This window comes from Thalassophryne amazonica, chromosome 6 (genome assembly GCF_902500255.1).
Source record: "Thalassophryne amazonica chromosome 6, fThaAma1.1, whole genome shotgun sequence".
Lineage (NCBI taxonomy): Eukaryota > Metazoa > Chordata > Actinopteri > Batrachoidiformes > Batrachoididae > Thalassophryne > Thalassophryne amazonica.
Window position 1 is genome coordinate 42,472,138 of NC_047108.1, and position 27,852 is coordinate 42,499,989.

Consider the following 27,852-nt stretch of genomic DNA (forward strand, 5'->3'; position numbering starts at 1 on the left):
CCTGCAGTCTGAGAGCGAAGCGCTCTATTGGGGTGATATGGTACTACGAGGTCCCTAAGATAAGATGGGACCTGATTATTCAAAACCTTATAAGTAAGAAGAAGAATTTTAAATTCTATTCTAGAATTAACAGGAAGCCAATGAAGAGAGGCCAATATGGGTGAGATATGCTCTCTCCTTCTAGTCCCCGTCAGTACTCTAGCTGCAGCATTTTGAATTAACTGAAGGCTTTTTAGGGAACTTTTAGGACAACCTGATAATAATGAATTACAATAGTCCAGCCTAGAGGAAATAAATGCATGAATTAGTTTTTCAGCATCACTCTGAGACAAGACCTTTCTGATTTTAGAGATATTGCGTAAATGCAAAAAAGCAGTCCTACATATTTGTTTAATATGCGCTTTGAATGACATATCCTGATCAAAAATGACTCCAAGATTTCTCACAGTATTACTAGAGGTCAGGGTAATGCCATCCAGAGTAAGGATCTGGTTAGACACCATGTTTCTAAGATTTGTGGGGCCAAGTACAATAACTTCAGTTTTATCTGAGTTTAAAAGCAGGAAATTAGAGGTCATCCATGTCTTTATGTCTGTAAGACAATCCTGCAGTTTAGCTAATTGGTGTGTGTCCTCTGGCTTCATGGATAGATAAAGCTGGGTATCATCTGCGTAACAATGAAAATTTAAGCAATACCGTCTAATAATACTGCCTAAGGGAAGCATGTATAAAGTAAATAAAATTGGTCCTAGCACAGAACCTTGTGGAACTCCATAATTAACTTTAGTCTGTGAAGAAGATTCCCCATTTACATGAACAAATTGTAATCTATTAGACAAATATGATTCAAACCACCGCAGCGCAGTGCCTTTAATACCTATGGCATGCTCTAATCTCTGTAATAAAATTTTATGGTCAACAGTATCAAAAGCAGCACTGAGGTCTAACAGAACAAGCACAGAGATGAGTCCACTGTCCGAGGCCATAAGAAGATCATTTGTAACCTTCACTAATGCTGTTTCTGTACTATGATGAATTCTAAAACCTGACTGAAACTCTTCAAATAGACCATTCCTCTGCAGATGATTAGTTAGCTGTTTTACAACTACCCTTTCAAGAATTTTTGAGAGAAAAGGAAGGTTGGAGATTGGCCTATAATTAGCTAAGATAGCTGGGTCAAGTGATGGCTTTTTAAGTAATGGTTTAATTACTGCCACCTTAAAAGCCTGTGGTACATAGCCAACTAACAAAGATAGATTGATCATATTTAAGATCGAAGCATTAAATAATGGTAGGGCTTCCTTGAGCAGCCTGGTAGGAATGGGGTCTAATAAACATGTTGATGGTTTGGATGAAGTAACTAATGAGAATAACTCAGACAGAACAATCGGAGAGAAAGAGTCTAACCAAATACCGGCATCACTGAAAGCAGCCAAAGATAACGATACGTCTTTGGGATGGTTATGAGTAATTTTTTCTCTAATAGTTAAAATTTTGTTAGCAAAGAAAGTCATGAAGTCATTACTAGTTAAAGTTAATGGAATACTCAGCTCAATAGAGCTCTGACTCTTTGTCAGCCTGGCTACAGTGCTGAAAAGAAACCTGGGGTTGTTCTTATTTTCTTCAATTAGTGATGAGTAGAAAGATGTCCTAGCTTTACGGAGGGCTTTTTTATAGAGCAACAGACTCTTTTTCCAGGCTAAGTGAAGATCTTCTAAATTAGTGAAATGCCATTTCCTCTCCAACTTACGGGTTATCTGCTTTAAGCTACGAGTTTGTGAGTTATACCACGGAGTCAGACACTTCTGATTTAAAGCTCTCTTTTTCAGAGGAGCTACAGCATCCAAAGTTGTCTTCAATGAGGATGTAAAACTATTGACGAGATACTCTATCTCCCTTACAGAGTTTAGGTAGCTACTCTGCACTGTGTTGGTATATGGCATTAGAGAACATAAAGAAGGAATCATATCCTTAAACCTAGTTACAGCGCTTTCTGAAAGACTTCTAGTGTAATGAAACTTATTCCCCACTGCTGGGTAGTCCATCAGAGTAAATGTAAATGTTATTAAGAAATGATCAGACAGAAGGGAGTTTTCAGGGAATACTGTTAAGTCTTCTATTTCCATACCATAAGTCAGAACAAGATCTAAGATATGATTAAAGTGGTGGGTGGACTCATTTACTTTTTGAGCAAAGCCAATAGAGTCTAATAATAGATTAAATGCAGTGTTGAGGCTGTCATTCTCAGCATCTGTGTGGATGTTAAAATCGCCCACTATAATTATCTTATCTGAGCTAAGCACTAAGTCAGACAAAAGGTCTGAAAATTCACAGAGAAACTCACAGTAACGACCAGGTGGACGATAGATAATAACAAATAAAACTGGTTTTTGGGACTTCCAATTTGGATGGACAAGACTAAGAGACAAGCTTTCAAATGAATTAAAGCTCTGTCTGGGTTTTGGATTAATTAATAAGCTGGAATGGAAGATTGCTGCTAATCCTCCGCCCCAGCCCGTGCTACGAGCATTCTGACAGTTAGTGTGACTCGGGGGTGTTGACTCATTTAAACTAACATATTCATCCTGCTGTAACCAGGTTTCTGTTAGGCAGAATAAATCAATATGTTGATCAATTATTATATCATTTACCAACAGGGACTTAGAAGAGAGAGACCTAATGTTTAATAGACCACATTTAACTGTTTTAGTCTGTGGTGCAGTTGAAGGTGCTATATTATTTTTTCTTTTGAATTTTTATGCTTAAATAGATTTTTGCTGGTTATTGGTAGTCTGGGAGCAGGCACCGTCTCTACGGGGATGGGGTAATGAGGGGATGGCAGGGGGAGAGAAGCTGCAGAGAGGTGTGTAAGACTACAACTCTGCTTCCTGGTCCCAACCCTGGATAGTCACGGTTTGGAGGATTTAAGAAAATTGGCCAGATTTCTAGAAATGAGAGCTGCTCCATCCAAAGTGGGATGGATGCCGTCTCTCCTAACAAGACCAGGTTTTCCCCAGAAGCTTTGCCAATTATCTATGAAGCCCACCTCATTTTTTGGACACCACTCAGACAGCCAGCAATTCAAGGAGAACATGCGGCTAAACATGTCACTCCCGGTCCGATTGGGGAGGGGCCCAGAGAAAACTACAGAGTCCGACATTGTTTTTGCAAAGTTACACACCGATTTAATGTTAATTTTAGTGACCTCCGATTGGCGTAACCGGGTGTCATTACTGCCGACGTGAATTACAATCTTACCAAATTTACGCTTAGCCTTAGCCAGCAGTTTCAAATTTCCTTCAATGTCGCCTGCTCTGGCCCCCGGAAGACAATTGACTATGGTTGCTGGTGTCGCTAACTTCACATTTCTCAAAACAGAGTCGCCAATAACCAGAGTTTGATCCTCGGCGGGTGTGTCGTCGAGTGGGAAAAAAACGGTTAGAGATGTGAACGGGTTGGCGGTGTACACGGGGCTTCTGTTTAGGGCTACGCTTCCTCCTCACAGTCACCCAGTCAGCCTGCTTTCCCGGCTGCTCGGGATCTGCCAGGGGGTAACTAACGGCGGCTAAGCTACCTTGGTCCGCACCGACTACAGGGGCCTTGCTAGCTGTAGAATTTTCCACGGTGCGGAGCCGAGTCTCCAATTCGCCCAGCCTGGCCTCCAAAGCTACGAATAAGCTACACTTATTACAAGTACCATTACTGCTAAAGGAGGCCGAGGAATAACTAAACATTTCACACCCAGAGCAGAAAAGTGTGGGAGAGACAGGAGAAGCCGCCATGCTAAATCGGCTAAGAGCTAGTAGCTACGCTAAGCTAGCGGATTCCTAAAAACACGCAAAGTGAATAATGTGTAAATAATTTAGAGGTGATTCAGCAGAAGGAGTGCTTTAGTTAAGGCACGTAAAGATTACACTGGGAAACAAATCGTAATCTAGATAACTAGATCAATCTAACTGCGCAGATTAAACAGCTAACAGATACAGAAAAAACACCGCTGTGCTCCGGAACAGGAAGTGATACAATACCGCAGTGAGAGCCAACCACCAGTAGAGGGGGAAGATGAACGTACCACGCAATGAAACGTTTGAAAAACCACTGTATCATTTATATATTTACAACAAAAACACTGCTTTAACCATTGAATGCTGAAAGAGCTAATTCATGCTTTTGTTACATGCGCAAACTGCTTCTTTAATCACTCAACAGAAGATCATTTGTGAGGCGAACGTACAGCGTAATGTAAATGTAATTTAAACTCCTTTTTAAGGCATTTATAAAATAAACTCACCACTAATTTTCTTCTTCTTATTAAAAGAGCTGTCCTTGTACTTTCAAACAAGGTTTGCTCCAAATAGAAAAAAGGTCCATCTTGGAAGACCAAAGTGTGGTCTTCCAGTAAAAAGCAAAACAAACTTGTGCTTCTTCAAAACAAAGAATGGGTTTCCTTTCTTTCTTTTGTGATCTTACTTTGGTGGTTCCGAGGGCCCCTTCCAAAAGCAACGCATCTTGGGACAGATTTACACAGGGCTAATAAGCCCGCACTGTGGCTGGAGGAGCAGTCACCCAGTCACCTCCTCTCCCACCGGCTGGTGGCCTCTCCCTCTGGATGGACTCCTTTTGTGGATCTTCCCAGCTATGGACCTGCCAGATCCATGTTTTGTGATCAAAAACAATCAAATACCTAACCTAATACAAAAATGTTTGGACAGCCCATGCAATTTAGCCCTATTTATATGTAAGTAAATCAGGCCCTTACTCTCCATGCCACCTTCTTGCCACCCCATAAGTTACTTCATTCTACTAACAGAGTGTATCCTATAAAAACACTGTGCCAAGCTCATGTCTGCAAACATAAAATAGACGGATTGCATGCATCAGTGTGCATGCCTGGAAGTAGCCCTCGCGCAATGCATCATGGGATCACCTGTATTCTGACAGCTGGCATCCATGGATGTAAACAAAGAAAGATGCTGTACTTTTTAGCCAATTCTGGACCCATAAGATGTACCTGGAGCTGTTATTAATTCACCATTCGAGGCAGCAACAGCAGTGGAACTGAAAAGATGGTTAAAGTGCAGGACTGCAAGTTTAAAAGGTAAAAAAAAAAAAAAAAGATCTGATAGAGAAGTGAATTACAACTTATACCCTTATTTAGAGTTTTTATATCGAATGTTCATAAAATGCTTAATATTTGGCCTTTTTCCACAGAAAAAAAAAAAAACTGTTGTAATCTTTGAGATCATTCAGATCAGTAAGTGTGCACTGCATCGCCCCTGAGCTGAGCCAAGCACACACATTTCTCTGTGGATGGGACTCCGAACCTCAGGGGAGGGGAGAGGAGGGGATAAAGAAAGAAAAGAGTTGTTTCTGCACTAAAACATGGCAGGAGAAAGCTGCTCTAGGTGGGGGCTCTGGGAGGGATTTACTAAGTTCTGCACCAAATGGCAGCCACAATTTTGTTGCAAGTTGTGGACAAAACTACTATATTGGTGGTTTTGATGGAAATGATTTGAGTGGAAAAATATTGGTGTGTCTAAAATGTTAGGTTTTCTGGCTGCTGTAGACTCAGTGGGTTCATGTTGGCTTGATCTTACAGAATTCTCTTATGTCCAGTTGTTCCACTATTGTGAATCCACTTGTTTCTAAGTGTTGCATTCTTAGGAAAAGTTCACATGTTTATCCCTGAGATGATTATTGAAGCATCGAGGGACACAACAAGCAATCCCCGGCATTCTGAGCCTTTTGTTTACTTTCGGAGTGTGTCTGTGCATCCGCAGCAGGCACACATTTCCCACAATCCTCTGCGTGACCAAAATCCAATATGGCGGGTATACAATCCCTCTATTGTGGCAATTATAAGTGATCTTGCTTCCACACAAAAAGATGATGCTGCGGCAAGTTATTTATCAACAGTAATAAATGTGCTCTTCCTTGCTAAATAATGTTCATATTTTGTAAGCATACAAAGAACAATGTTTATGTTTATTTAGGAAGAGCAAATGCTTGTCATTGTGTGGCCTGAAAATAAAATAGAAGAGCACCCAGCAAGAACATACCTCCTTCACCAGGGAATTATTGGCTGCCCTTTTTTTTCCTAGATATTATTACATTATACTGGTTGGCCAGTAATATCAGCCAATGTGAGCCTTTCACAAACATATCAGTGTTACTTTGCCAATATGAAAAGCTTTATTTTACAGACTAAACAATGCAGACAAACACTTTGGTTGTTCCTGACACCCCCACACACACACATATATATATGTGCTGGGTAAGCGGGAGAGTCAGGAGTTTTCCCGGTGGGCTGGTCCAACCTGGGGCCGTTGTGAGGGGGTGTTAATATATATGCATACATATATGACCACCACTAACTGTTAGGCTACACAACAAGACACTTGGGCTGCTGTATCTTAAAGAGAAGACATTAAGTGTTATAAATGTTTGACAATCACGAAAATTCACAAGAAAATAACTTAAGGCTGCTTCTTTTGCAACGCTGTTATCTTTTCCAAAGCCTAAGGCAGGGACATACCATTACACGTTTAACACCCCTATGCGTTCATTACAGTTCAGTCCAATCAAGCCCTGTGTGCGCTCAGATGGGACTTGCGCTACCCGTGAGTGAAAAGGTGGACAGAAAAAAGCCGGGTGGAGCTGAAAAAGCTAGATTAAGAAAAAGAAAGCTTTGAAGGAAGATGCTGCCAAGTGTGCAAAGCTCACAGATATTTTTTCAAGAAGACAGAGCAAAGAGGGAAATGGTAAATAGGACCGGGCATAACAGGCTACGTGCCTGTTGATGCCAGGATGTCAGCCGTATCAACATTGCTAGTACAGTACCACCTCTTCCAGCTACTTACAGACTTCACTGACTTAAGATGGGCAGACACTGTACGATATTTTCAATCGTTGTACTCGGCTCCAGCTCAAACTGTGCGACAAAACCGCAGGGTTTAAAAGTTCAGAGCGCACGATTCATGTTCTCACACTGTACGGCCCGATGCTCTGATGCGATCTGACTGCTCATTGTACGTTCAAAAACCACACGTCGGACTGGTCTTTCCAAACGCAAAACGTAACAGAAGCTTTTTTTTTTTTTCTTTTTTTAAATTTATTTCATGCCTATCAGCGCGCACAGTGAGTGAAATCAGGTGGGGGGAGACTGAACGTATATGCGCGCGTGCGCACACACAGCAGACAGCAACATGATTCACGAGAGGACGGTAAAAAAGTAAACAAACATTCATAACAGGTGTTGCTACTTACACTGTTGTATAAATAAACTATATTTCATACGGAGTCTTACAGCTGTGCTCATCTGTCGTAAATCCTGTTGCTGTCTGCTCTGTGTGTGTGCGTGCGCGCATATACGTTCAGTCTCCCCCACCTGATTCCACTCACTGTGCGCACTGACAGGCATGAACTTTAATATGATATTAGGTTATTGCGAGGGAACGCAATAAAAAAACCCCACAAGACTTTACACGAGATCACTGTTTGCTCTCTCCGGTGTTTGCTCATGCACAGTGCGTGAGGTAATCAGCACGGAGACGTTTGTAGCACTGCTTCAACAGCGCAGAACCCTCACGAGTCACGACAGCCGACCAAAATATCAAACAGGCTTGATTTTCATCCGACCATACGATTCCCCATCGGGAGGTGGTTGTTGTGTGGGCCGCTGAAGAGGAGGTACTGCTGGCCCACCACCACCAGAGGGCGCCCTGTCTGGAGTGCGGGCTCCAGGCACCAGAGGGCGCTGCCGCCTCACAGGAGCAGCCGGGGTGACAGCTGTCACTTATCGCCTACGACAGCTGTCACCAATCATCTGATCAGCAGTGGTATATCAGCAGGACGACATCTCCACCTCTTTGCCGAGATATCGCTCTACCTAGAAGGTACCGTACTCAGCTGACTGTGTTTTTGACAGTAACCCTTTATTACTTTTGTGTGTTAAATAGCAGACATTCTTCCAACGAGAGGTGGAGGTGGTTTTCTCTCCATACGGATTGCTGGGTGCGAACGCACCCACATTTAACTGTTTTTGTTCCTCGCCAGCAGTACCAGATCCGACACGCGGAGGCAGTGGCCACCTGGGAGTTCGGGACTTGGCGGCTCCAGTATTCCCGGGGTTCGGTGGCGGAGGAAATCGTGTGGTTCCGGTTCTGCTTTGGACAGACGTCTCTTATCTTCGAGCCTGCCCACGTGACACATTCTTGTGAATTGACTTCTTTGTCTATTGTTGTGATCCATTGTGTTTGTTGTGCTTATTCACAACAGTAAAGTGTTGTTATTTGACTTCCTCCATTGTCCGTTCATTTGCGCCCCCTGTTGTGGGTCCGTGTTCCTACACTTTCACAACAGTGGTCGTGAGATGTTAAACGTAGCTCGTTACTCCATGTAGAATGCACGACGCAGGACGCACGATTAAGATGAAACTTGGCACGATCCAAAAATTCTCACACGAGTGAAAAATCAGCCCGCCTTAGGTGGTGCACTGGTGAGTTAACAATACCGTTCTTGTTTTAACTAACTAACTTTTACTTTCTATTATAAACCACCCAATTTTCAAAGTCAGTCAGCACATAAATGCTGGATTTAAATGCCACAGCAGAACTCTTATTATCCCTGTGCGCTGGCAGTTTGTGGGCCAGTTGGATATGAAACTCCCGGGCTGAAAAATGTTCCCAGCATGCCGCTGTATATATATATATATATACATATACACACACACACACTTACATACATGTGTATCACCCCATCCGATCTAATGAACAGGAAAGGAAGAAGTAGGAAAAGGGAGAGAAAGGATCATCCTTGGGTAGAGTATTGTAAGGAATGTTTTTCTTTATTGTTCGTTGCTGATTTAGTAGAATCTGGCACTCATGCTGAAAATGCTTGGCATTTTAATAGCTATTCAGTGAAGCAACAATTGAATTACACATTTTGCTGCCCATAGAGAAAAGATCTAGCCTTCCCTCAGTGTAGTTCTGCAGTCCATGGTTGCGTCTGAGATTTTTTTCTCAACAGGGTCAGCATTATTTCGTGAAGGGGTAAAATAACTTGAAAAACATTTAATTCACAAGGGAGTGGGGGGGCTGACCCTCAAGGTTAGGTTCAAGTTTCTAAAAGTTCAGGTACATGTTTTTGTAAATAAATTAAAAAGTGGCAATATTTTCTCAAACGGTGCAAATATGAAGAGAGAAGGTAGAAACAACAAAGTGGCAAAACGTCGCTATGCTCAATGAGTCTGAACTTTCAAGTAGTGATCGTTTCACTTCCTCCGTAAATGGACACATTTCTATAGCAGTTTTCCATCCCATGCAGACACTCAAAGTGCTTTGCAGTAATGCCTCACGTTCACACACATACTCACACACTGATGTCAGCATGCTGCCATCTAAGGTAAATATGAAAATATTGATGTATTTTGTTTTATTTTTGGTGCCAGGTGCCAAGCGGTGGTTCTACACTGAATTAGTCCCCGGGCAAGACCCCCTTGTCTGGGGACTAACTGCCCCCCCCCAAACATTTTGCACTAACAGCGATTTTTATTTTTATTTATTTTATTATTTTATTATTATTACCCGAGGCCATCAAATATGGCCATCAGGTATTGCGAAGGTTTTTTTGTCCGTCCATCTGTGCTCAGAATAAGTCCAGTCTTGTTACTGCCAGGGTCTTTAAATTGGCACAGAACATTATGGGACATAGACATTATGGGACAAGTTCAGAGATGGCTAACCTATTCTAAGAGGTTAAAAATGTCACATTCTGCTCCCATTTTTTTTTAATGGTATGATCTTCGTGGATGTTAGACAATATAATTCTTATTCTCAAGGTTGGTCATCTGGGTAGTTAACCTCTAGGGGCAGGTTTTGTTGGTGAACACATCGCTGAACTCAATACAAATACATGTAATGTCGTGAGAGACAGGTCGTGGATGCATAAGAAGTACAACAAGATGTTCATAACTGAGGCCCTGAAAACCGCCAAACAAAGGCTCACAGCTCTGGGTACTCAGCTGAAGAGATACACCAGAGAAGGAGAGGCCAAGAAAATAAATGACCTGTTCTCCAATGACCCATCCAGACTGTACTCCCAACTGAAAGGTGAAAACAGAAGCACAAGGACAGACCCACCCAGAACTGAAACTGAGCAATACTGGATGAACAACTGGGAGAAAGAGGCATCACACAACACCAATACAAAGTGGCTGGTAGACCTAAGAGCACACCACAGACACCTCCCAGAACAAGAACCAGTCAACATCATGAAGGCAGACGTCCAGTGAGTCTCAGGGATCAGAATCAGAATCAAATTTCTCACATACAAGGAATTTGATCTGATGTCATTGGTCCATAAACAACAATAAAAGAAAAGGAAAAAAATGCTTCTGTAAGAAGGAAAGGAGTCAAACAGACAAAAACTATATTTACTGTCAAATACATACAGTGGAATGGGGCTGTGCAGGCATGCAGATGTACAGTCATTTTCGGTCTGTACTGTGTGTGTGTGTGGGGGGGGGGGGGGGTGGAGAGACGGGGTAAGTGGGGGTTTCTTTATCTGGACATCAGAGCACCCAACACCCAACAAGGAGGTGCTGCAGAGTTGCTTGATGTCCTTACTGTGAGGACAGCGCATGAACAGTGAGGAAATATGACATGCATTCAGACCACAGTAAACCCAGCTCAAATCCAGCTTCCCCCAGTGTGCATGTATGTCTTGAAATCAGGAAAATCATTCTGCTAAATGCAACTCCATGATGCCACTGGAAATGTGACGTTATCTGTATACCAGAGCCCCAAATCCATGGGAGACTGATGGATTCCGCGATTTTTCTCTGTTGTGGTGTGACACGGCCTTAAGAAGGAGAACTGTAGATTTACACAAGTTGTGAAGGTCTCTTGGAGCCATTTCTAAACAACTGTAGATTCCAAGATTATCAGCTCAAACAACTGTACATGAGTACAAATTAGTCAGATGTGTCACCACTTTGCTAAGATCTGGAAAAAGACTCAGACTTTCACCCTCAGATGAGAGAAAGTTAATTAGGATGTTCAGAAACTACCCAGGGACCACCGAGGCTCAAGCCTCACATGAAATGGAAACTGCTGGGACACCAGCATCACTGTCCACAGCCAAGCGAGTTTTACATCACCATGGACAGGGCGTGTCAACCACGAAAGAAGCACCTTCCCCAAAACTGACACCTTCAGGCCAGGCTGAAATTTGCAACTGCCGACATGAACAATCCAAATGCCTCCTGGAAATAAGCTAATACTCAGCTGAGGTCCCCCGCCTATTACATGGATATGTACATGCAAGTGATAACAGATAATTGTGGGCATTGAAAACATGAGTTTCTCTAGAATGATATGCCAGACAAAGGCAATTTCAGTGAGTACAAATCACTGCTTAAACTGAAGTGCATGTGTACTGTTAAGTGTAATTATTACTATATATACACTAGTTTGTAGTTTGTATTCCTATAGAAAATTAGGAGTTTAAGTAGATTTTTCATGGATGGTCACATGAGGCTGTTTTGGAAAGTGGGATATACAAAGAGGCATACTTACTCTTCCATATAGTTTTAACAGACAAACTGTACATTTATTAACACACAAACACGGGGAGAACATGCAAACTCCACACAGAAAGGCCACAGGTGGGAACTGATTCGATGACCTTCTTACTGTGAGGCAACAGTGCCTACCACTAATCCAGCATATATATATATATATATATATATATATATATATACACACACACACACACACACGGTCTGTTAGAAAAGTATCGGACCTTTTTATTTTCTTCAAAAACCATATGGATTTGAATCACGTGTGATTGCATCAGCCAAGCTTGAACCTTTGTGCGCATGTGTGAGTTTTTTCACGCCTGTCGGTTGCGTCATTCACCTGTGAGCAGGCTTTGGATCACTTAAGGAGTGATCCAGCCAGTTTAAAGACCGCCCACAACTGCTGAGAGCGTGGCACGCTCTGAGCACCGATCGACAGACTCAAACCCCGCTGAAACAACCAGATCATTTCCAACGTGAAGGCTTTGTTGATCCAGGATGTCGTCTGACTTTCACAAAAAGGCAGAAGGCCTGGACATCAAGATTTTTTTGGCACATTCCACTGTTACAGGAGTTTTTTTCATGGAAAGAAAAGCGGAGGGACGCGCCATGGAGCCGTTCATTACACGGCACAAAACCACCTCCGTGTTGGTGTCACAGGATGGCTTTGAGATGGCTTTCAGGTGGCTTCCGGTTTTTTTTCAGTCGTGTGATTATCCGAGAAATTGAGCATGAGCTGGACATGCCCCAACATGTCCTGTGAGGCTTCATCACGGCGTTGCTTCTTGTTCTTTCAAACATTTTTTGTGGTGTACAGTAGCTCTGCGAAATCATCCTCAATTTCATTGTACCATCCCTGTACAATGACAATAAGGACTATTCTATTCTAGTCTTCAGATCAAAATGTGTGCATAAAAGTGAGAGCAACCATTTCTGGGTTCAAATGGTGCTATTTTCCCTAACATCATGTTTGACCTTGAGGTCCAAGGTCAAATGCAGCCATGTCAAGAGAGTCAGGAGGCATGATTTCCTATAGGGGTTCAATACAAATGTAAGCTGTAGAAGTGATATTTGGAGAGAAAGTGACAATCTGGGATGAGGTGCCTTTGTCGGCTATTGTTGTGCATGACCTTGAAAATCTGGTCCAAGGTCATATGCCTGGATGTCACATTTGTGTCTGTGTACAATATAGTATTGGGTGTGTACTGCGTATGCAAGAGGTAAGAGGGAAAGCTAGAGCCCTCAAAACATGACGGACAGACAAACAAATGCACAGAGTCCAGTTCAATGGCCCTCATTTCATGGCAGGGGACAAAAAGGTTTTATGATCAGATAAGATCAAGATTGAGTTATCTGGCCACAATAACAATGACAAGAGGTATGTTTAGAGGGGTAAAGGTGAGGCTTTCAAACCTAAGAAAACAGTACCAGCTGTCAAGCGTGGAGGTGGTAGCATCATGCTCTGTGGCGGTTTTGCTGCTAGTGGTACTGTTGCATTGCACAAAATTGATGGAACAATGAAGAAGGAGGACTACCTCCAAATTCTTCAAGGTCATCTCAAATCAACTGCTAGACAGTTGACACTTGGCCACAACTGGATGTTCCAACAGAACAATGATCCCAAACACACATCAAAATTGTTTGTGGTTTGGATAAGGCATGATAACATTAAGCTTCTGGGATGGCCTTCCCAAACCCCAACCTCATCGTTATTAAAAATGTGTGAAGTATGACTAAAAGCCAGGAAACCAACCAATTTAAATGAACTCTGCCAGTTCTGTCAAGAACAATTGCCAAATACCCAGCAAGCATGATGCCAGGAGCTGGTTGATGGTGACAAAAAGTGTCTGGTTGAGGGGCAGCTTGCGAAGGGCATATTTGACAAAACCTCTGTGACATCACCCATATTTTTTCTATAGGGTCCCGGAAAAGTCGACTTGACAGCCAAAAAAAAAATTAGCTGTTCTGGGTGTTGCCATGTTGGCAGTATTTACTCTGCCTGTGTCGCAGCTTACTCATAAATGGTGAAGATGTTAAGTGTAGAAAACTAGCTATAAAGACCAAAAAGCTTTTTTGTACCAGGCCGGAAATGTTTATTTTTTAAACTTGGACATTTTAAAATGGGCTTCTATGAGAACCTGCTCAATCTGGAGCCAGCCTCAAGGGGCCAGTCAAGGAACTGCACCTTTTTCTTCTTCTGGGTGTGCCTCATTTTGGATGGCCGAGATTGATGCTAGACTATGAATTATATTTTATTGTATGTTCAAATGTTTATTTTTTATGTGATTACAATGTTACACAAAAAATGCAAATTAAAAACTTCAGCCAGAATGTTCAGCATCTGGAATCTGTAGATCCTCAAGACAATTGCTGACCATTTCAAGCGATATTATTCCATCTTTAGTTCAAGACCTACATGAGAAAACCTGACTGGAATTGTACCGTTATTTGAATCATACCATGACATCAAAACTGTGATTCGCACCAAACGGTAAGGGAGGTGTAAAGTTCTTGCCTTTTGTATTGAAGTCAGCAACACAGCATCAACAAAACATATATTCAGACCACCAAACATGCAGGGCACCTGTGATTGGGGGGTACCAGTCCTGAGGAACATGTAGAACCACCAGCTGGTTTTGCTCCAGCTCAGAGGGGAATGCTGTTCTGATCTCTCTTACTGTTGAAGCTCTCCACCTGGCATCAAAATCTGCCAGCAGCACTACCACCACCATAGAAGAGCGCTCCTGGGGAGAAGACTGGGAGAAGAGGGAGCGCAAAGTGGTGAGGAGGTAGGTTCCCTTTGTCCTCTTTACCGACGAGATCCCAATACACAGAAACCCTGAAACACAGAGCATGGCACAAGATTAGCACAATGTGTAAACGAGAGCACTGCACCCATAGAGCACAAAACTCTGACAACAATAGTTTCCAAATGACTTTTAATGAGCTAAATTAGATGTGATCAAATGTCAGGAGAATGTATTTAATTCATGCACTTGAATCAAAATTTTTTGTGGTGGTGTCAGATTTTTTTTTTCCCTCCCACCCAACTTTTTCAGTTTCTGAATTCTATTTCAGAACATTGCTGTGCACAATTTGTCATTGCTTTCTGGCACTTGGTTTCTGAGTGATAACTGGAAGATAGGCAAAAAATTGGAACCTCCATCTAATTTTGGTGGTGTATGTGAATACATAATGTTTTTCATTCTTTCAATGGTTACAAATATTTAATTCGGTGAACTATTCGTAACCATTGAACTCATAAACATTCATTATTTGTATACTCTGTCAAGATTGTTCCAGATACATCACAAAATTTAGATGCAATTCACAAGACTTCAATGGAAACAAAATAGCTGACAAATAAAACTGATGGCACCTCTATCAGAGCAGTATGTAAAACGGGTCATTCCATGTCAATTCGCTGAACTGACATGGAATGACCCAAACTTATTAATATGAAACAGATTTTTATAGAAATTGAAAATCTAAAAATCTCTATCTTGGCACCAAATGCGCAGCTTCTGGGGACAGTGCTACTTTGGGACTAAGTCAGCCACTAAATTAACCGGGCCAACAGTAGGCCTAGAAAGTCCGTATCCTGAAGTCTCTTCCTACACAGTAAATTTTGCAGAGTAAAATATATTCTGCCAGGATAACATTTGGTCCCAGTCTAAACAGAGTAAAATACACTCTATGATAGAGTGAAATCAACTCTACAGTCTTGTCAAATCAAGTGTTTCTACTTCAATAAGAGTTGATTTTACACTGTGATAGAGTGTATTTAACTTTATTTGGACTGGGACCAAATGTTATCCCAGCAGAGTAAATTTTACTCTGCAAAATTTATGCAGCGGTTAATGTGAGAGTGACCTGCTCTTTTCCTGAATGTGTGTTTTACCAATCTGTTAGTGGGTTTGTATGTGCATGGCTGACTCACTCCTAGTCCCTCTTAACATCGCTTTGACCGGGTTTTCTTGTCCAGCTACATTCCTCAGCAGCTACTTCAGCCCAGCAATCAGATATACAGTCCAGCTTTTTTAAAAAGTGCAAACACATTTAAAAAATCTGTTGTGGTGTCAACCCCCATGCAACCGAAAGGGTGTAGGTAGAAGCAAAGCTTATATACACCTACCCCTTTTACATCAGTAACTTATACTTATTGCAACAAAACCACAAAACAAAGTGAGCAGAACAGCAAAACACAGATATCTCAAAAATAATCAACAAACTCAAATTCCTCATCACAGGCACACATCTATATATATATACATATATACAGATTATGCGATGTGTGCCTATGATGAGGAATTTGAGTTTGTTGATTATTTTTGAGATATCTGTGTGTATATATATATATATATATGTATACACATACACACACACACACACACAAAATCAATAACATAATTGTCCATACCTTAACTAACAGCTATATAGTCCAACGTGAATTTCAACGAGAATTCAGACAATTTTCAAATATTCAGAAAACATCATATTAATTGTTAACTCATAACAGTGCCCTTATTACATTCTTCAGGCAGAGCCCTGTCTTTTGAAAGAGGATAGGCTGGAAGCACGGTATTGCAACAAAGGTACTGCCAATGTGGAGCTTATTAACAAAATGTAAAGTTACACCAGCAATTTTAAATTACATCATCCTTAACTGGGTAGAGGATACTGGACAAATTTGACATTTCATCAACAGCCATTTCTATCTTTCTGTATAATGTATCTTGACACCACTTAATGTGTGTATCACTCACTTTGCTCAGTAGCAGGTGCTCCAGCAAGCTTCTCATAGGATACATTGAGGGGCAGATAATCTCCCTGGTCAACCCAGGACTCTGGACTATCCAACTGCTGGGACCCCTGCCACATTGTCTGAGGGAGACTTGTCGTATGTAAGGTTGATGAGCTCTGTAAAACAAATAACATATTAAAAAAGCCATTTGGTTGTGAGCATGCATACTGTATATCAAGTCAATTCTGTGTGCATGTGCTGGTGATGAGCCTCCCTGCATCCACAACTCCAACGGACCACTTTGGGTCCTGGGTGGCAACCAACCAGACAGACACCGGATCCATCCCCACATCTTTATAAAATAACCATCTATTTGCAATAGCCAGGTGAAACGTGGGCATCCCATTGGTCTTCTCCAGACACTGGGATCCTCGACACTCAGGATCGTGAACAGTGTAACTGCTCATTAGATACAAAGTCATTCCAGCTGTACCCAAGGAACTTCCAAGGGGAACAAGTATCACAGACAACCAGTTGTTGCCTTTTAACACTGGTTAGCAGGAAAGTCTCACAATCATTAAATAAGGCTAGTATCTCACTGGCGCACTACTGGTGGAGAGGAGGCAGGGACAGAAAATCATGCAAAAAGGCGATACCTTTCTCATGTGGAATCTCACTGGATTAGTCATCCCAACATGTGCACTCATGACAGCCTGCTGTCCACTGACTGCCATCCAGAGTGGCGTCAAAAATTATGGCCACAAATCTGGAGTAGTCCGCACACATACCATCTCGGCTTTCAGTGCTTACCAGTCGAGTGAGTATAAGAGAAATTGTGGAGAGCTGGGCATGTCCCAACTTGTCTTTTAACACTCCGAAACGGAGGTGTTTCTTTGTCTCGCTTCATCAGCGAATCGGTCGTGACGCGCGAAGCCTCCGCGCGGCTTTCCATGACAAAATCTCTTATTAAAAGTGAAATCTGCCGGAAAATGGCTGATGTCCAGCTCTTGTGATAACCAGAGAAATTGCACACGACGGTCCCGGCTCCACACAGCGATCCATTTAGAAATGATGTGGTGGTTTCTGCCTCTCAATGGCGGCTCGGAGCGCGGGTCGCCGAGCGCCATTGTGGGCTATCCTTAAAGCTGTAGTAACACTCCTTATTCTCTGTGAAGCCCGTAAAATTTTCACCGAAAGCCAGATAAATTTTTCGAATGGTTTCCAGTTGCCTGTCTCTTAACAGTTTCTGAAAAAATTCTGATGGAAAAAAAGCCCAAATCATTCTTCCATTTCCTCACAATGAAACGACGACGAGAGGGGTGGAGCAGTGCTCACTCAAAGCCTGCCCACAGGTGAATGATGCAACCGACAGGCGTGGAAAAACTCACGCATGCGCACAAAGGTTCAAGCTTGGCTGACGTAAAAACATATGAATCAAATCCATATAGTTTTTGAAAAAATAAAAAGGTACAATACTTTTTGGACAGACCTCGTAGATGCTTTAAGGCTGTAAAACCCCTCACTACACACTTTATACACTTTTCTCAAACAGGCATTAACATTTTATCACGTTTCTCTCCTGTGTAAACACTCTCAAAGTTCAAACCTTAGTAGAAAAATAAGTCCAGTATTATAGAATGAAACCAAAGATCAAAACCTGTTTTCAGGCCCAAACATTTGTTTGAGAAATAAGAATAGAACATTTTCCTATAAATAATTATGATGGCTTTTAGAACTAACGAATTTAATTTTAACGATCAACCTACGAGGTTGGACACATAAGAAATTATTAATAGTGACTAACCAGTATTTCACAGTTCCTCTGATCGCGCCTCTTCGTCCTGGCGCCGCTCTGCTGTAGCGTCTTTTTCCACTAAGTGACACCTCGGTGCAGGTGTCTTTTTCTTAGTTGTTGGCGCTCTTTTTTCTTCTGGGCGAGAAGATTATAAACAGGCACACGCAGAACACAATGCGTGTGCTCTTTCTTTGCTCACTGCCTCCAGTGCTACCGTTGCGGGACGAACCTTTGCGGATTCTTTGCGGGACCCGCAAAGAATGCAAGTAAAAAGATACAAACCTCTCTCAGTGGCCACGGAGCTCTGCGGCTGTGGTTACGGAGACCATGCAGCGCTGCGGATTTTTCCGCAAGAATTCTATCCTTGTGGGCTGCTGGAGCGCTCTACATCAAAACAGCGAGTGTAGTCTCTGGACCTGTTGCCAGATTTTGGCCGCAACTCCACACAGTGTAGTGGTGTGAGTGGCCCGCTGCGGCGTTTACCGAGCCTCGGTAACTCGGTAAGCGCATCGGAGGCGGTGAGAGCAATCGTGGTGATGGCGACCGGCCTGCCTGATGAGGACGCAGAACACAATGCGCTATTAAAAAAAAAAAAAAAAAGAAGCGCGCAAAATTGCACTAAAAAAATCCGCGAAACTGCGAGGCCACGAAAGGTGAACCACGTTATACTGAGGGACCACCAGGGCTTAATTTGAGGGGGAGCAAGCCGGAGCGTGCTCCGGAACCTCGGACGCGCGCTCCGGAACCTCTGACGTTGGCTCCACCAGCTATTTATACTGGATCCGTGATCCGCCACCTCTCTTGACTAACAAAATATAAAAAAAAAAATCACCGCGATTCTTCTCGCACAGAAGAAAAAAGAGTGTTTACACAAGAGAGAAAAGTGAGAAAATGTTAATGCCTGTTTGAGAAAAGTGTGTAGTGAGGGGTTTTACAGCCTTAAAACATCTATAAGTGTAAAAAATAGCGCTACTTCGCAGATTTCGTTTACCGCGGGTTATGCTGCATTCACACCGGGCGCGATCAGATGCTACAAATTTGCGGGGGTCGCGTGGCGACGGACGCGCCTCCTTCGCCCGGTGTGTTGCTCTGCTTGGGTGGACTTTTACTGCGAAAATTCACCCCGGTGCGTTATCAAATAGGAGGAGCTTCCATTCCGCTCGGCGTCAAGTCATCATGACGGACCTTTCACACGGAGCAAGTTGTTGTGAAAAGCTCCCAATACAGAGAGTATCATTATTTGCTGCAGGAGCTGCGTCTGGATGACAGCCGCTTTCAGTGGTCCTTCCACCTCTGCGGGACCCAGTTTGAGGACCAACTGTCCTGTTCATGCGCGTACATGTAAACAAAAAAAAAAAAAAGAAAAGAAACTCTGCTGCTTGCTGCAGCTCGCTCTTCCCCCAAAAAACTGTCATAATTGTGTTTAGAAACCAGTCACCATTTGTTTTATTATACATCTGTGTAGTTAATTAATAAAATATTCTCCACACAGATGGTTCGCTCACGCGCGCACGTAACAAAAAAAAAGAAAAAGAAAGAAACAACGAAACTCCGCTGCTTGCTGTGAGGCTGCTCCTCGCTCTTTCCCAAAAAAACTCTGTCATAATTGTCTTTAGAAACCAATCACCATTTGCTTTATTATACATCTGTGTAGTTAATAAGTAAAATAATCTCCATGGATGATTCCCTCGCACGCGCACGTAAAAAAAAAGAAAAAGAAACTCCGCTCCCACTGCTGTGGGGCTGCTGCTCACTCCAAAAACTCTGTCATGATTGTGAAATAAAGGACAAAAGAGACATAAGTCCTGCTCACAGGCTGCTACCAGATACAGGACATGTTCACATCCTTAGTCAAACTCCAGACATCTCCACGTCACTACATATTTAGTCCCTGATTGGTCATCGTGGCGCGACGAGATGAAAAAGTTCACATTTTTCAACTTGGGGAGGAGGGCAACACGACATGATGCGACGCAATATCGCGCCACAAACACGCAAAACGCTTAAAATCGCTTCACTCGCGTCACTTCACTCGCTTCACTCACGTCGCGCTGCGCGGTTTGGCGCCAAAATGCGTCCTTACATAGGGATTACATGGCAACCTGTGGCTGCAGTCGTTCGCGTCGCGCCCGGTGTGAACGCGGAGAACGTAACTCCCGCGATAAACGAGGGACCACTGTACATCATTAAACAGGAATTTGTACTCTATCTGGATTTGGTGTGACTAGTGTTATTAGGCCTACAATACATGCCCAGTTTATTTTCGGTGTGGCGCACAGCGTTGTTCGCAAGCCCCCCCGCCCTTCTTTTTTTTTCTGCACCGGAGCCACCCATCCTCTGCGCTCCAGGACCTCCCACTTTACAAATTAAGCACTGGGGGCCACTGTATATATATATATATATATATATATATATATATATATATATATATATATTCTATTTCTACCTCATTTTCTTATTTTATTGTATTGTTACAAGTATTATTATTATTGCTTATCTCTGCACACTCTGTTTGATGCACATTTTCCTCTACTCGTACTCATCATGTGTTTTTTAAGAGCTGACATAACATGTGAATTTCTCCACTGTGAGATCAATAAAGTCTTATCTGAAGTGATGACGCGTTTGTGCAATTAGTGCTCAGGATGGATGTAAGCTATTACAGTGTTATTAAGTAAAAGAGGCTGTGAAAATTCCCCTGACTTGAGGCAGAAAAAACACACAATATTAATGAAATGACAATAATAGTAAAATAAACTCAAATACATAATAAAATTATAAATAATATTAATTAAAAGCACAAGAAAGGGCTCCATTGGGGGACTTCACTGTTCTGCTGGGGGACTTCAACGCACATGTGGGCAATGATGGAGACAGCTGGAGAGGTGTGATTGGGAGGAACGGCCTCCCTGATCTAAACCTGAGCAGTCATTTGTTATTGGACTTCTGTGCGAGACATGGACTGTCTATAACAAACACCATGTTCGAACATAAGGATGCTCATAAGTGTACATGGTACCACAGCACCCTGTGTGATCGTATCAACTGATGAGGCCGCCTGTTCTGGACACTCGGGTGAAGAGAGGGACAGAGCTGTCAAGTGATCACCATCGGGTGGTGAGTCGGATCAGAGGGTGTGGGAGGACGTTGGACAGACCTGGTAAGCCCAAATGGACAGTGTGGGTAAACTGAGAATGTCTGGAGGAGCCCACTGTCCCACAGCTCAATACCTCACACCTCTGGCGGAGCTTTTCTGGCATCCTTGTGGAGGTTGAGGGCATTGAACCAGAATAGGCAATGTTCAAAGCTTCCATTGCTGAAGCTGCAGTGGGGAGCTGTGGCCTGAAGGTCTTAGGTACCTTAAGGGACAGCAACCCTTGAACACTGTTGTGGACACCGGTGGTCAGGGAAGCTGTCCGTCTGAAAAAAAAAAAAAAAGAGTATGTTATCTCAGAGGACTCCTGAGGCAGTTGCAAGGTACCGACAGGCCCAAAGGGCAGCAACCTCTGCTGTGAGGGAGGCAGTTCGGAGTAACCATGGAGAAGGACTTTCGGTTGGCACCAAGGTGCTTCTGGTGGACCGTGAGGCACCTCAGGAGAGGAAAAGGGGGAACAATCCAAGCTGTCTACAGTAAGGATGGAACTCAGTTTACCTAAACTGAGGAGGTAATCCGATGCTGGAAGGAACACTCTGAGGAACTCCTGCATCAGACTGGAGCACACTCTATAGTAGGGTCAAAGCTCATCATCAGTTTCCCTGGTGGAAGTCACTGAGGTACTCAAACAATTCCACAGTGGCAAAGCCCCAGGTGTTGATGACATCCGTCCAGAAATTAAAAACATGCTTATTTAGGGTCTGATCCTTTCTCTGTCCCTGACCAAGGCAGTGTCTCCATATCTGGAGTTAGTTGCCGAGTGCGGGACTGTGGCTGCCCACTGCTCCGAGTGGCTGGATTGTGTTTAACTGCAATTAGGATTGGCTAAAGGCAGAGGACAAATTTCCCTGTATGTATATATGTACAATGACAATAAAGGCTCTATTCTATTGAGTCCAACTCCAAATGCTGAAGGCTCTTGGTATGGAGGGATTGTCTTGGATGAGACGTCTCTTCAACATGACGTGGATGTCTGGGACAATGCCTAAGGAGGGGCAAACAGGGATGGTGGTCTCCATATTTAAAAAGGGGGACCAGAGAGTGCGTGCCAATTACAGGGGCATCACACTACTCAGCTTTTGCTAGTAAAGTCTACTCCATGGTATTGGAAAGGAAGGTTCAGCGGATAGTCGAACCTTGGATTGAAGAGGAACAATGCGGGTTCAGTCCTGGCCATGGAACAACCAACTAGCTCTTCACTCTCACAAGGATCTTGGAGGGTGCCTGGGAGTATGCCCATACAGTCTACATGTGTTTTGTGGACTTGGAAAAGGTGTATGATTGGGTACCCTGGGAGATACTGTGGGAGGTGCTGCAGGAGTATGTAGCGAGAGAGTCCCTTCTCGGGGCCATCCAATCACTGTACTCACAAAGCAAGAGCTGTATTCAGGTTCTCGGCAATAAATCAGACTTGCTTCCGGTGGGGGTTGGCCTCCTCCAGGGCTGCGCCTCATCACCAATCCTGTTTGTGATATTCATGGACAGGATATCAAGGCATAGCTGGGGGGAGGAAGGTCTTCAGTTTGGTGGGCTCAGGGTGTGATCACTGCTTGTTGCAGATAATGTGGTCCTGTTGGCTTCATCAGCCTGTGACCTCCAGCACTCACTGGATCGGTTCACAGCTGAGTGAAGTGGCTGGGATGAGGATCAGCGCCTCTAAATCTGAGGCCATGGATCTCAGCAGGAAATCAATGGATTGCCTACTCCGGGTAGGGAATGAGGTCTTGGCCCAAGTGAAGGAATTCAAGTATCTCTGGGTCTTGTTCACGAGTGAGGGGACAATGGGGCATAAGATCGGCCAGAGAATCGGCACAGCAGGGACGGTGTTGCATGCACTCTACCATACTGTTGTGACGAAAAGGGAGCTGAGCCAAAAGCCAATCTTCGTTCCTACTCTCACCTTTAGTCATAAGGTTTGGGTCATGACGGAAAGTACTAGATCACTGGTACAAGCGGCCGAAATCGGTTTCCTCAGGAAGGTGGCTGATGTCTCCCTTAAAGATAAGGTGAGAAGCTCGGTCATCCATGAGGAGCTCAGAGTAGAGCCACTGCTCCTTCACACTGAGAGGAGCCAGATGAGGTGGTTCAGGCATCTGGTAAGGATGCCCCCTGAGAGCCTCCCTAGGGAGGTGTTCAGGCATGTCTAGCTAGAAGGAGATCCCTGAGAAAGGGCCTCTCAGGCCTATTGTATGTAGCACAGATTCCATCACGTACAATGTGGCCAAGCACCTCAAGTGGATTTTGGCTCCTCTAGTGGGTAACTCAGAACACCATGTGGAGAACACACAAGATTTTGTGAACAAGATCAAGGACCTGCAGCTGGAGGCAGATGAAACAATCGTGTCTTTTGATGTGACTTCATTGTTCACCTGCATCCCCACCGCTGAGGCCATCTCAGCTGTGAGGCAGAGAATGCTGGAGGATGTGTCTCTACTTGAAAGGACCAAACTCACACCAGACCACATCTGCCAGCTCTTGGAAATCTGTCTTAACACCACGTATTTCCTGTTTAGGGGGAATTACTAGAGGCAGATTCATGGCTGTGCGATGGGGTCTCCGGTATCCCCCATTGTGGCCAATCTGTACATGGAGCGAGTGGAGAAGACAGCCTTGACGTCTTTCACGGGCATCTCTCCCAGTCACTGGTTCAGATATGTTGATGACACATGGGTTAAAATCAAGCAACAGGAAGTTGAGGACTTTACAGAACACATCAACTCGGTAGACGCCAATATCAAGTTCACACGTGAGGATGCCAGAAACAACCATTTAGCCTTCTTGGACTGTGATGTTACGATTGGAGAGAACAGGCAGCTCCAGACAGGGGTTTACAGAAAACCAACTCACACTGACCAATATCTGCTCTTTGGCTCAAACCACCCCCTTGAACACAAGCTCGGGGTGATCAGGATGCTTCAACACAGAGCCCTACAGGTGCCCACAACTGCAGAGGGAAGGGCTAAAGAACAACAACTTGTCCGGAAAGCCCTCACAGTATGTGGGTACCCACGATGGTCGCTGGACAAAGTGCAGAAGTCCCAGAGAACAAAGAGACCAGATAGACAGGAGACGGAGACAAGAAGAAGAGGAGTGTCTCTCCCTTATTTAGCAGGAGTAGGGGAAAAACTACAGAGGATCTTCAGACAGCACAAAATCCCAGTTTACTTTAAACCGGTTAACACCTTGAGACAGAAATTAGTTCACCCTAAGGACAGGATCCCTAGTTACAAACAGAGCAATGTAGTGTATTCTATGAGATGTCAGGAAAACTGTAACGAACACTACATAGGTGAGACTAAGTAACCTTTACACAAAAGGCTATACCAGCACCGCAGAGAGGGCGCCAGTGGACCTCAGTCTGCAGTTCATCTCCACCTTAAAGATACTAACCACACATTTGAGGACAAGGAAGTTAAAATATTAGCCAGAGAGAAGAAATGGTTTGAGAGAGGGATCAAGGAGGCATTCTTTGTGAAACGTCTGAAACCCAGCCTTAACCGGGGAGGGGGTCTGAAACACGCTTTATCCCCTGTTTACAATGGGGTACTCAGGTCAAAGCAGTTTCAGTCTTTTGTTCATGGTAATGAGTCATTCACGTCATCAGCAGAGTCGTCAAGGGAGCCATCAGGAGAGGGACAGCTGCCCTGTCATTAGAAGGGTGCTAACTAGAGCACAATAGGTGCTAATTAGAGCCACTGCTTAGTCACCAGCCTATAGCAGTCTGCCTCTCGGTAGGAGGGGTCTGGTTAGGTTTAAAACTCCAGCTTTTGTGACTTCTTGGTTATTCTTCTCTACAAGAGTCAAGACAGAAGTCAGACCACCAGACCAAGAATTTTAGCTGAGGAAGCTTCTGCGATTTGAAGCGAAACGTCCTCGCGTCAAGCAACCCAGTCCAGTCGAAGATTCAAGCTTCTCTACTATGGAAACCACCTGGACAACTGAGAGCCTACACAGAAGCATGAACAGAGTGTTTGTCTTACAATTGTACTTTTGCATTTTAAGCCCAATAGTTCAAAGTCCTGCTAAAGCATTCCTAACATTCGGAATGTGTTTCCATCTATGTGCAAAATGCATTTATGCACTTCATGTTACTGCTTTATGCACCAGACATCTATTTGTTTGACTTAAGAGGTGCACTTTAATTACTCTGCAAGTATGGAAACTTGCACATTGTGGATTGAATCATGAAACCCAGTGCGCATGCACGAGTGTGCGTGTGTGCGTGTGTGTGTACTCACAGCAATAAGGAAGTCAGATTGACTGATGAGGTACAGGCCACCAACAAGAAGCAGAAGCAAAAGAATCTTCTTTGAAATTCGACTCATTTCCTATCACGTTTGCACAAACACATAAAAATGCCTCATTTACTATTTTAGAGTGCAACTCAATCAACACAGAACAAGAATAAATAATTCAGTCAACATCCAATAAATGTTTCATAAGGAGGGTGTGTGAGACCTGTTTGCTCATTTGAGGGTGGGCGTTAAAGGAATATGACGCGCATGACGCAATTTTTCTCCTTCCGGGGAAAGCCCACGTCAGTATGCTTTTAAGTTTTCCGAGGCGGGCCGAATGGTTTGTGCTGAAGCTCCCACACTCCGCCCACGGATTAGTCTCTCCCGTATTTGTGCAGGCTGGCCCCAGATGTGGTCAAATCCCACGATATCACACAGGGGTTCAAACAAGACGCAGCTGCCATATTGATCCTTGATATTGGAAGACATATTTAACTTGGCTTTTAAGATGTAGGTGACACCAAAAAATGTGCACAAATAATCACTAAAAATGATGAAATGTTGATATTTTAAAAAATGCTGAACAATAAAAGTCGATAAGTGCACAGGTGAAGGACAAACAACAGCTGTCTGAACCCTGCGCTCTATTTCAGCCCTCGGCTGCAGCCATATTGTTGCTACGTCATCACCAGAACGGGACCTGCTGATTCATGCTCAAATCAATTGTAGACACGGCCGAGGTCGAGCTGTTTTTGGACGATTTTTTATTTTTTTTAAGTCCAGTCTGAAGGTGATTCTGAAACAGCTGTGGAGACACAGCCTTATGGTTTTGAGCCTATTTAGACCACAATGAGGGAGACTAAACCTTGGAGGAAAACCTTCAGTCTGACAACAGTGACAATATTGGCAGAGTTCATAACACAGAACGGTGATTATAAAAAATAAATAAATAATGCAGGCGATTTCGGCATGTGGGTGGAGATGATAAACTGTTTTTTGCTGTTGTTTTGTTTTTGTGGGGGTTTTTTTGCCAGCTGGCAAAAAGAGCTATCACTTTGGTTGTAATCAACTGATAAATAAATAAATAGTTTTACTATCTGTGACATCAGAAAAAAGTGATGAGGAAGTGCAGATTTTTTATTAGTTTTTTTCTTAGAAAAAGGTACATACATTTTAAATCTGAATAATGATACAAGGGACTGAAAATATCAGCTATTTTTAAAATAAATATTGTTTCCTTCTTGAATACAGTTAATGTACTGTACATTAGTAGCGTAACACGTTCTTATTAAATACTAAAACCATTCACGTGAGTAAATAATATAGTCTTACCTGTCCATTTCAGTGAGATTATCTGAAAACCTACCCACCTTTACAAAACGACATCTGAAAATAATTTAACTCCTTCTGTCCTGGCTGAAGAACAGTCCCTTTGTCACACGGGAGTTTGGTACCAGGTTACAGTGCCGGACGTAATCCATTATTGTGGCTGATGGATCGAGTCTCTGCTGTTAACGAGTCGCACTGTGCCGCAAGTTGAAAGACTCACACCCTCTCATCTGCTCATAACGTCTCAGCCCGCACAAGAGTAATTTATCCCATGATCCACAAAACAATAAAATAATGTGAAAATACTCAGTTTTGGCTCCGTGTCAAGTGGAGAAGATGCAGACACTGTGCATGCACGCTCAATTTCAATTTATTTTCATTTATATAGCGCCAAATCACAACAGAGTTGCCTCAAGGCACTTCACACAAGTAAGGTCTAACCTTACTAACCCCCAGAGCAACAGTGGTAAGGTAAAACTCCCTCTGAGGAAGAAACCTCAAGCAGACCAGACTCAAAGGGGTGACCCTCTGCTTGGGCCATGCTACAGACATAAATTACAGAACAATTCACAAAACAAATATACAGGAAATGCTGTTGGTGCACAGGACAGGAGGGTCGCCAGCACAAATACAACTCCCATCTCTGGATGGAGCTGCACCTTCAACAGAAAGAAAAAACAGAATCAGGCATCAGAAAGACAAGTATAATTTGCCAGCATTAGACAACAAGAAAAACAGAAGAAATACTATGGTGATCGCCGGCCACTAGACCTAAGCTTCACTAAAAGACCCAGAATTTAGGTACAGTTGAGGCCGTGGCACACTCCGTTTCCTAATAAAATGAATTAAAAGAGTAAAAAGTGTAAAACAAAACTATACCAGTATGCTAGCCATACGAAAGGGAAAATAAGTGCGTCTTAAAAGACTTGAAAGTCTCCACAGAAGCTGACTGTTCAACTGACGCAGGGAGATCATTCCACAGAGCAGGGGCACAATAAGAGAAAGCTCTATGACCTG

The 27,852-nt window shown here is 43.3% G+C and overlaps 1 protein-coding gene across 3 annotated transcripts in view; it reads right to left on the reverse strand.

The window, feature by feature from the left end:
- Positions 1-27,852, reverse strand: part of LOC117512107 (alpha-1,3-mannosyl-glycoprotein 4-beta-N-acetylglucosaminyltransferase C-like) — a 58,454-nt gene that overhangs the window by 9,726 nt on the left and 20,876 nt on the right. For 2 of the 3 annotated variants that reach the window (XM_034172071.1, XM_034172072.1), the window contains exons 2-4: positions 25,510-25,599; positions 16,345-16,498; positions 14,163-14,417 (exon numbers count right to left, since the gene is read on the reverse strand). In XM_034172071.1, coding sequence (XP_034027962.1) covers positions 14,163-14,417; positions 16,345-16,498; positions 25,510-25,596 — 496 coding nt within the window. In that variant the 5' untranslated portion in view covers positions 25,597-25,599. The remainder of the gene's footprint in view (positions 1-14,162; positions 14,418-16,344; positions 16,499-25,509; positions 25,600-27,852) is intronic. The other variant, XM_034172073.1, reaches the window with a different exon arrangement.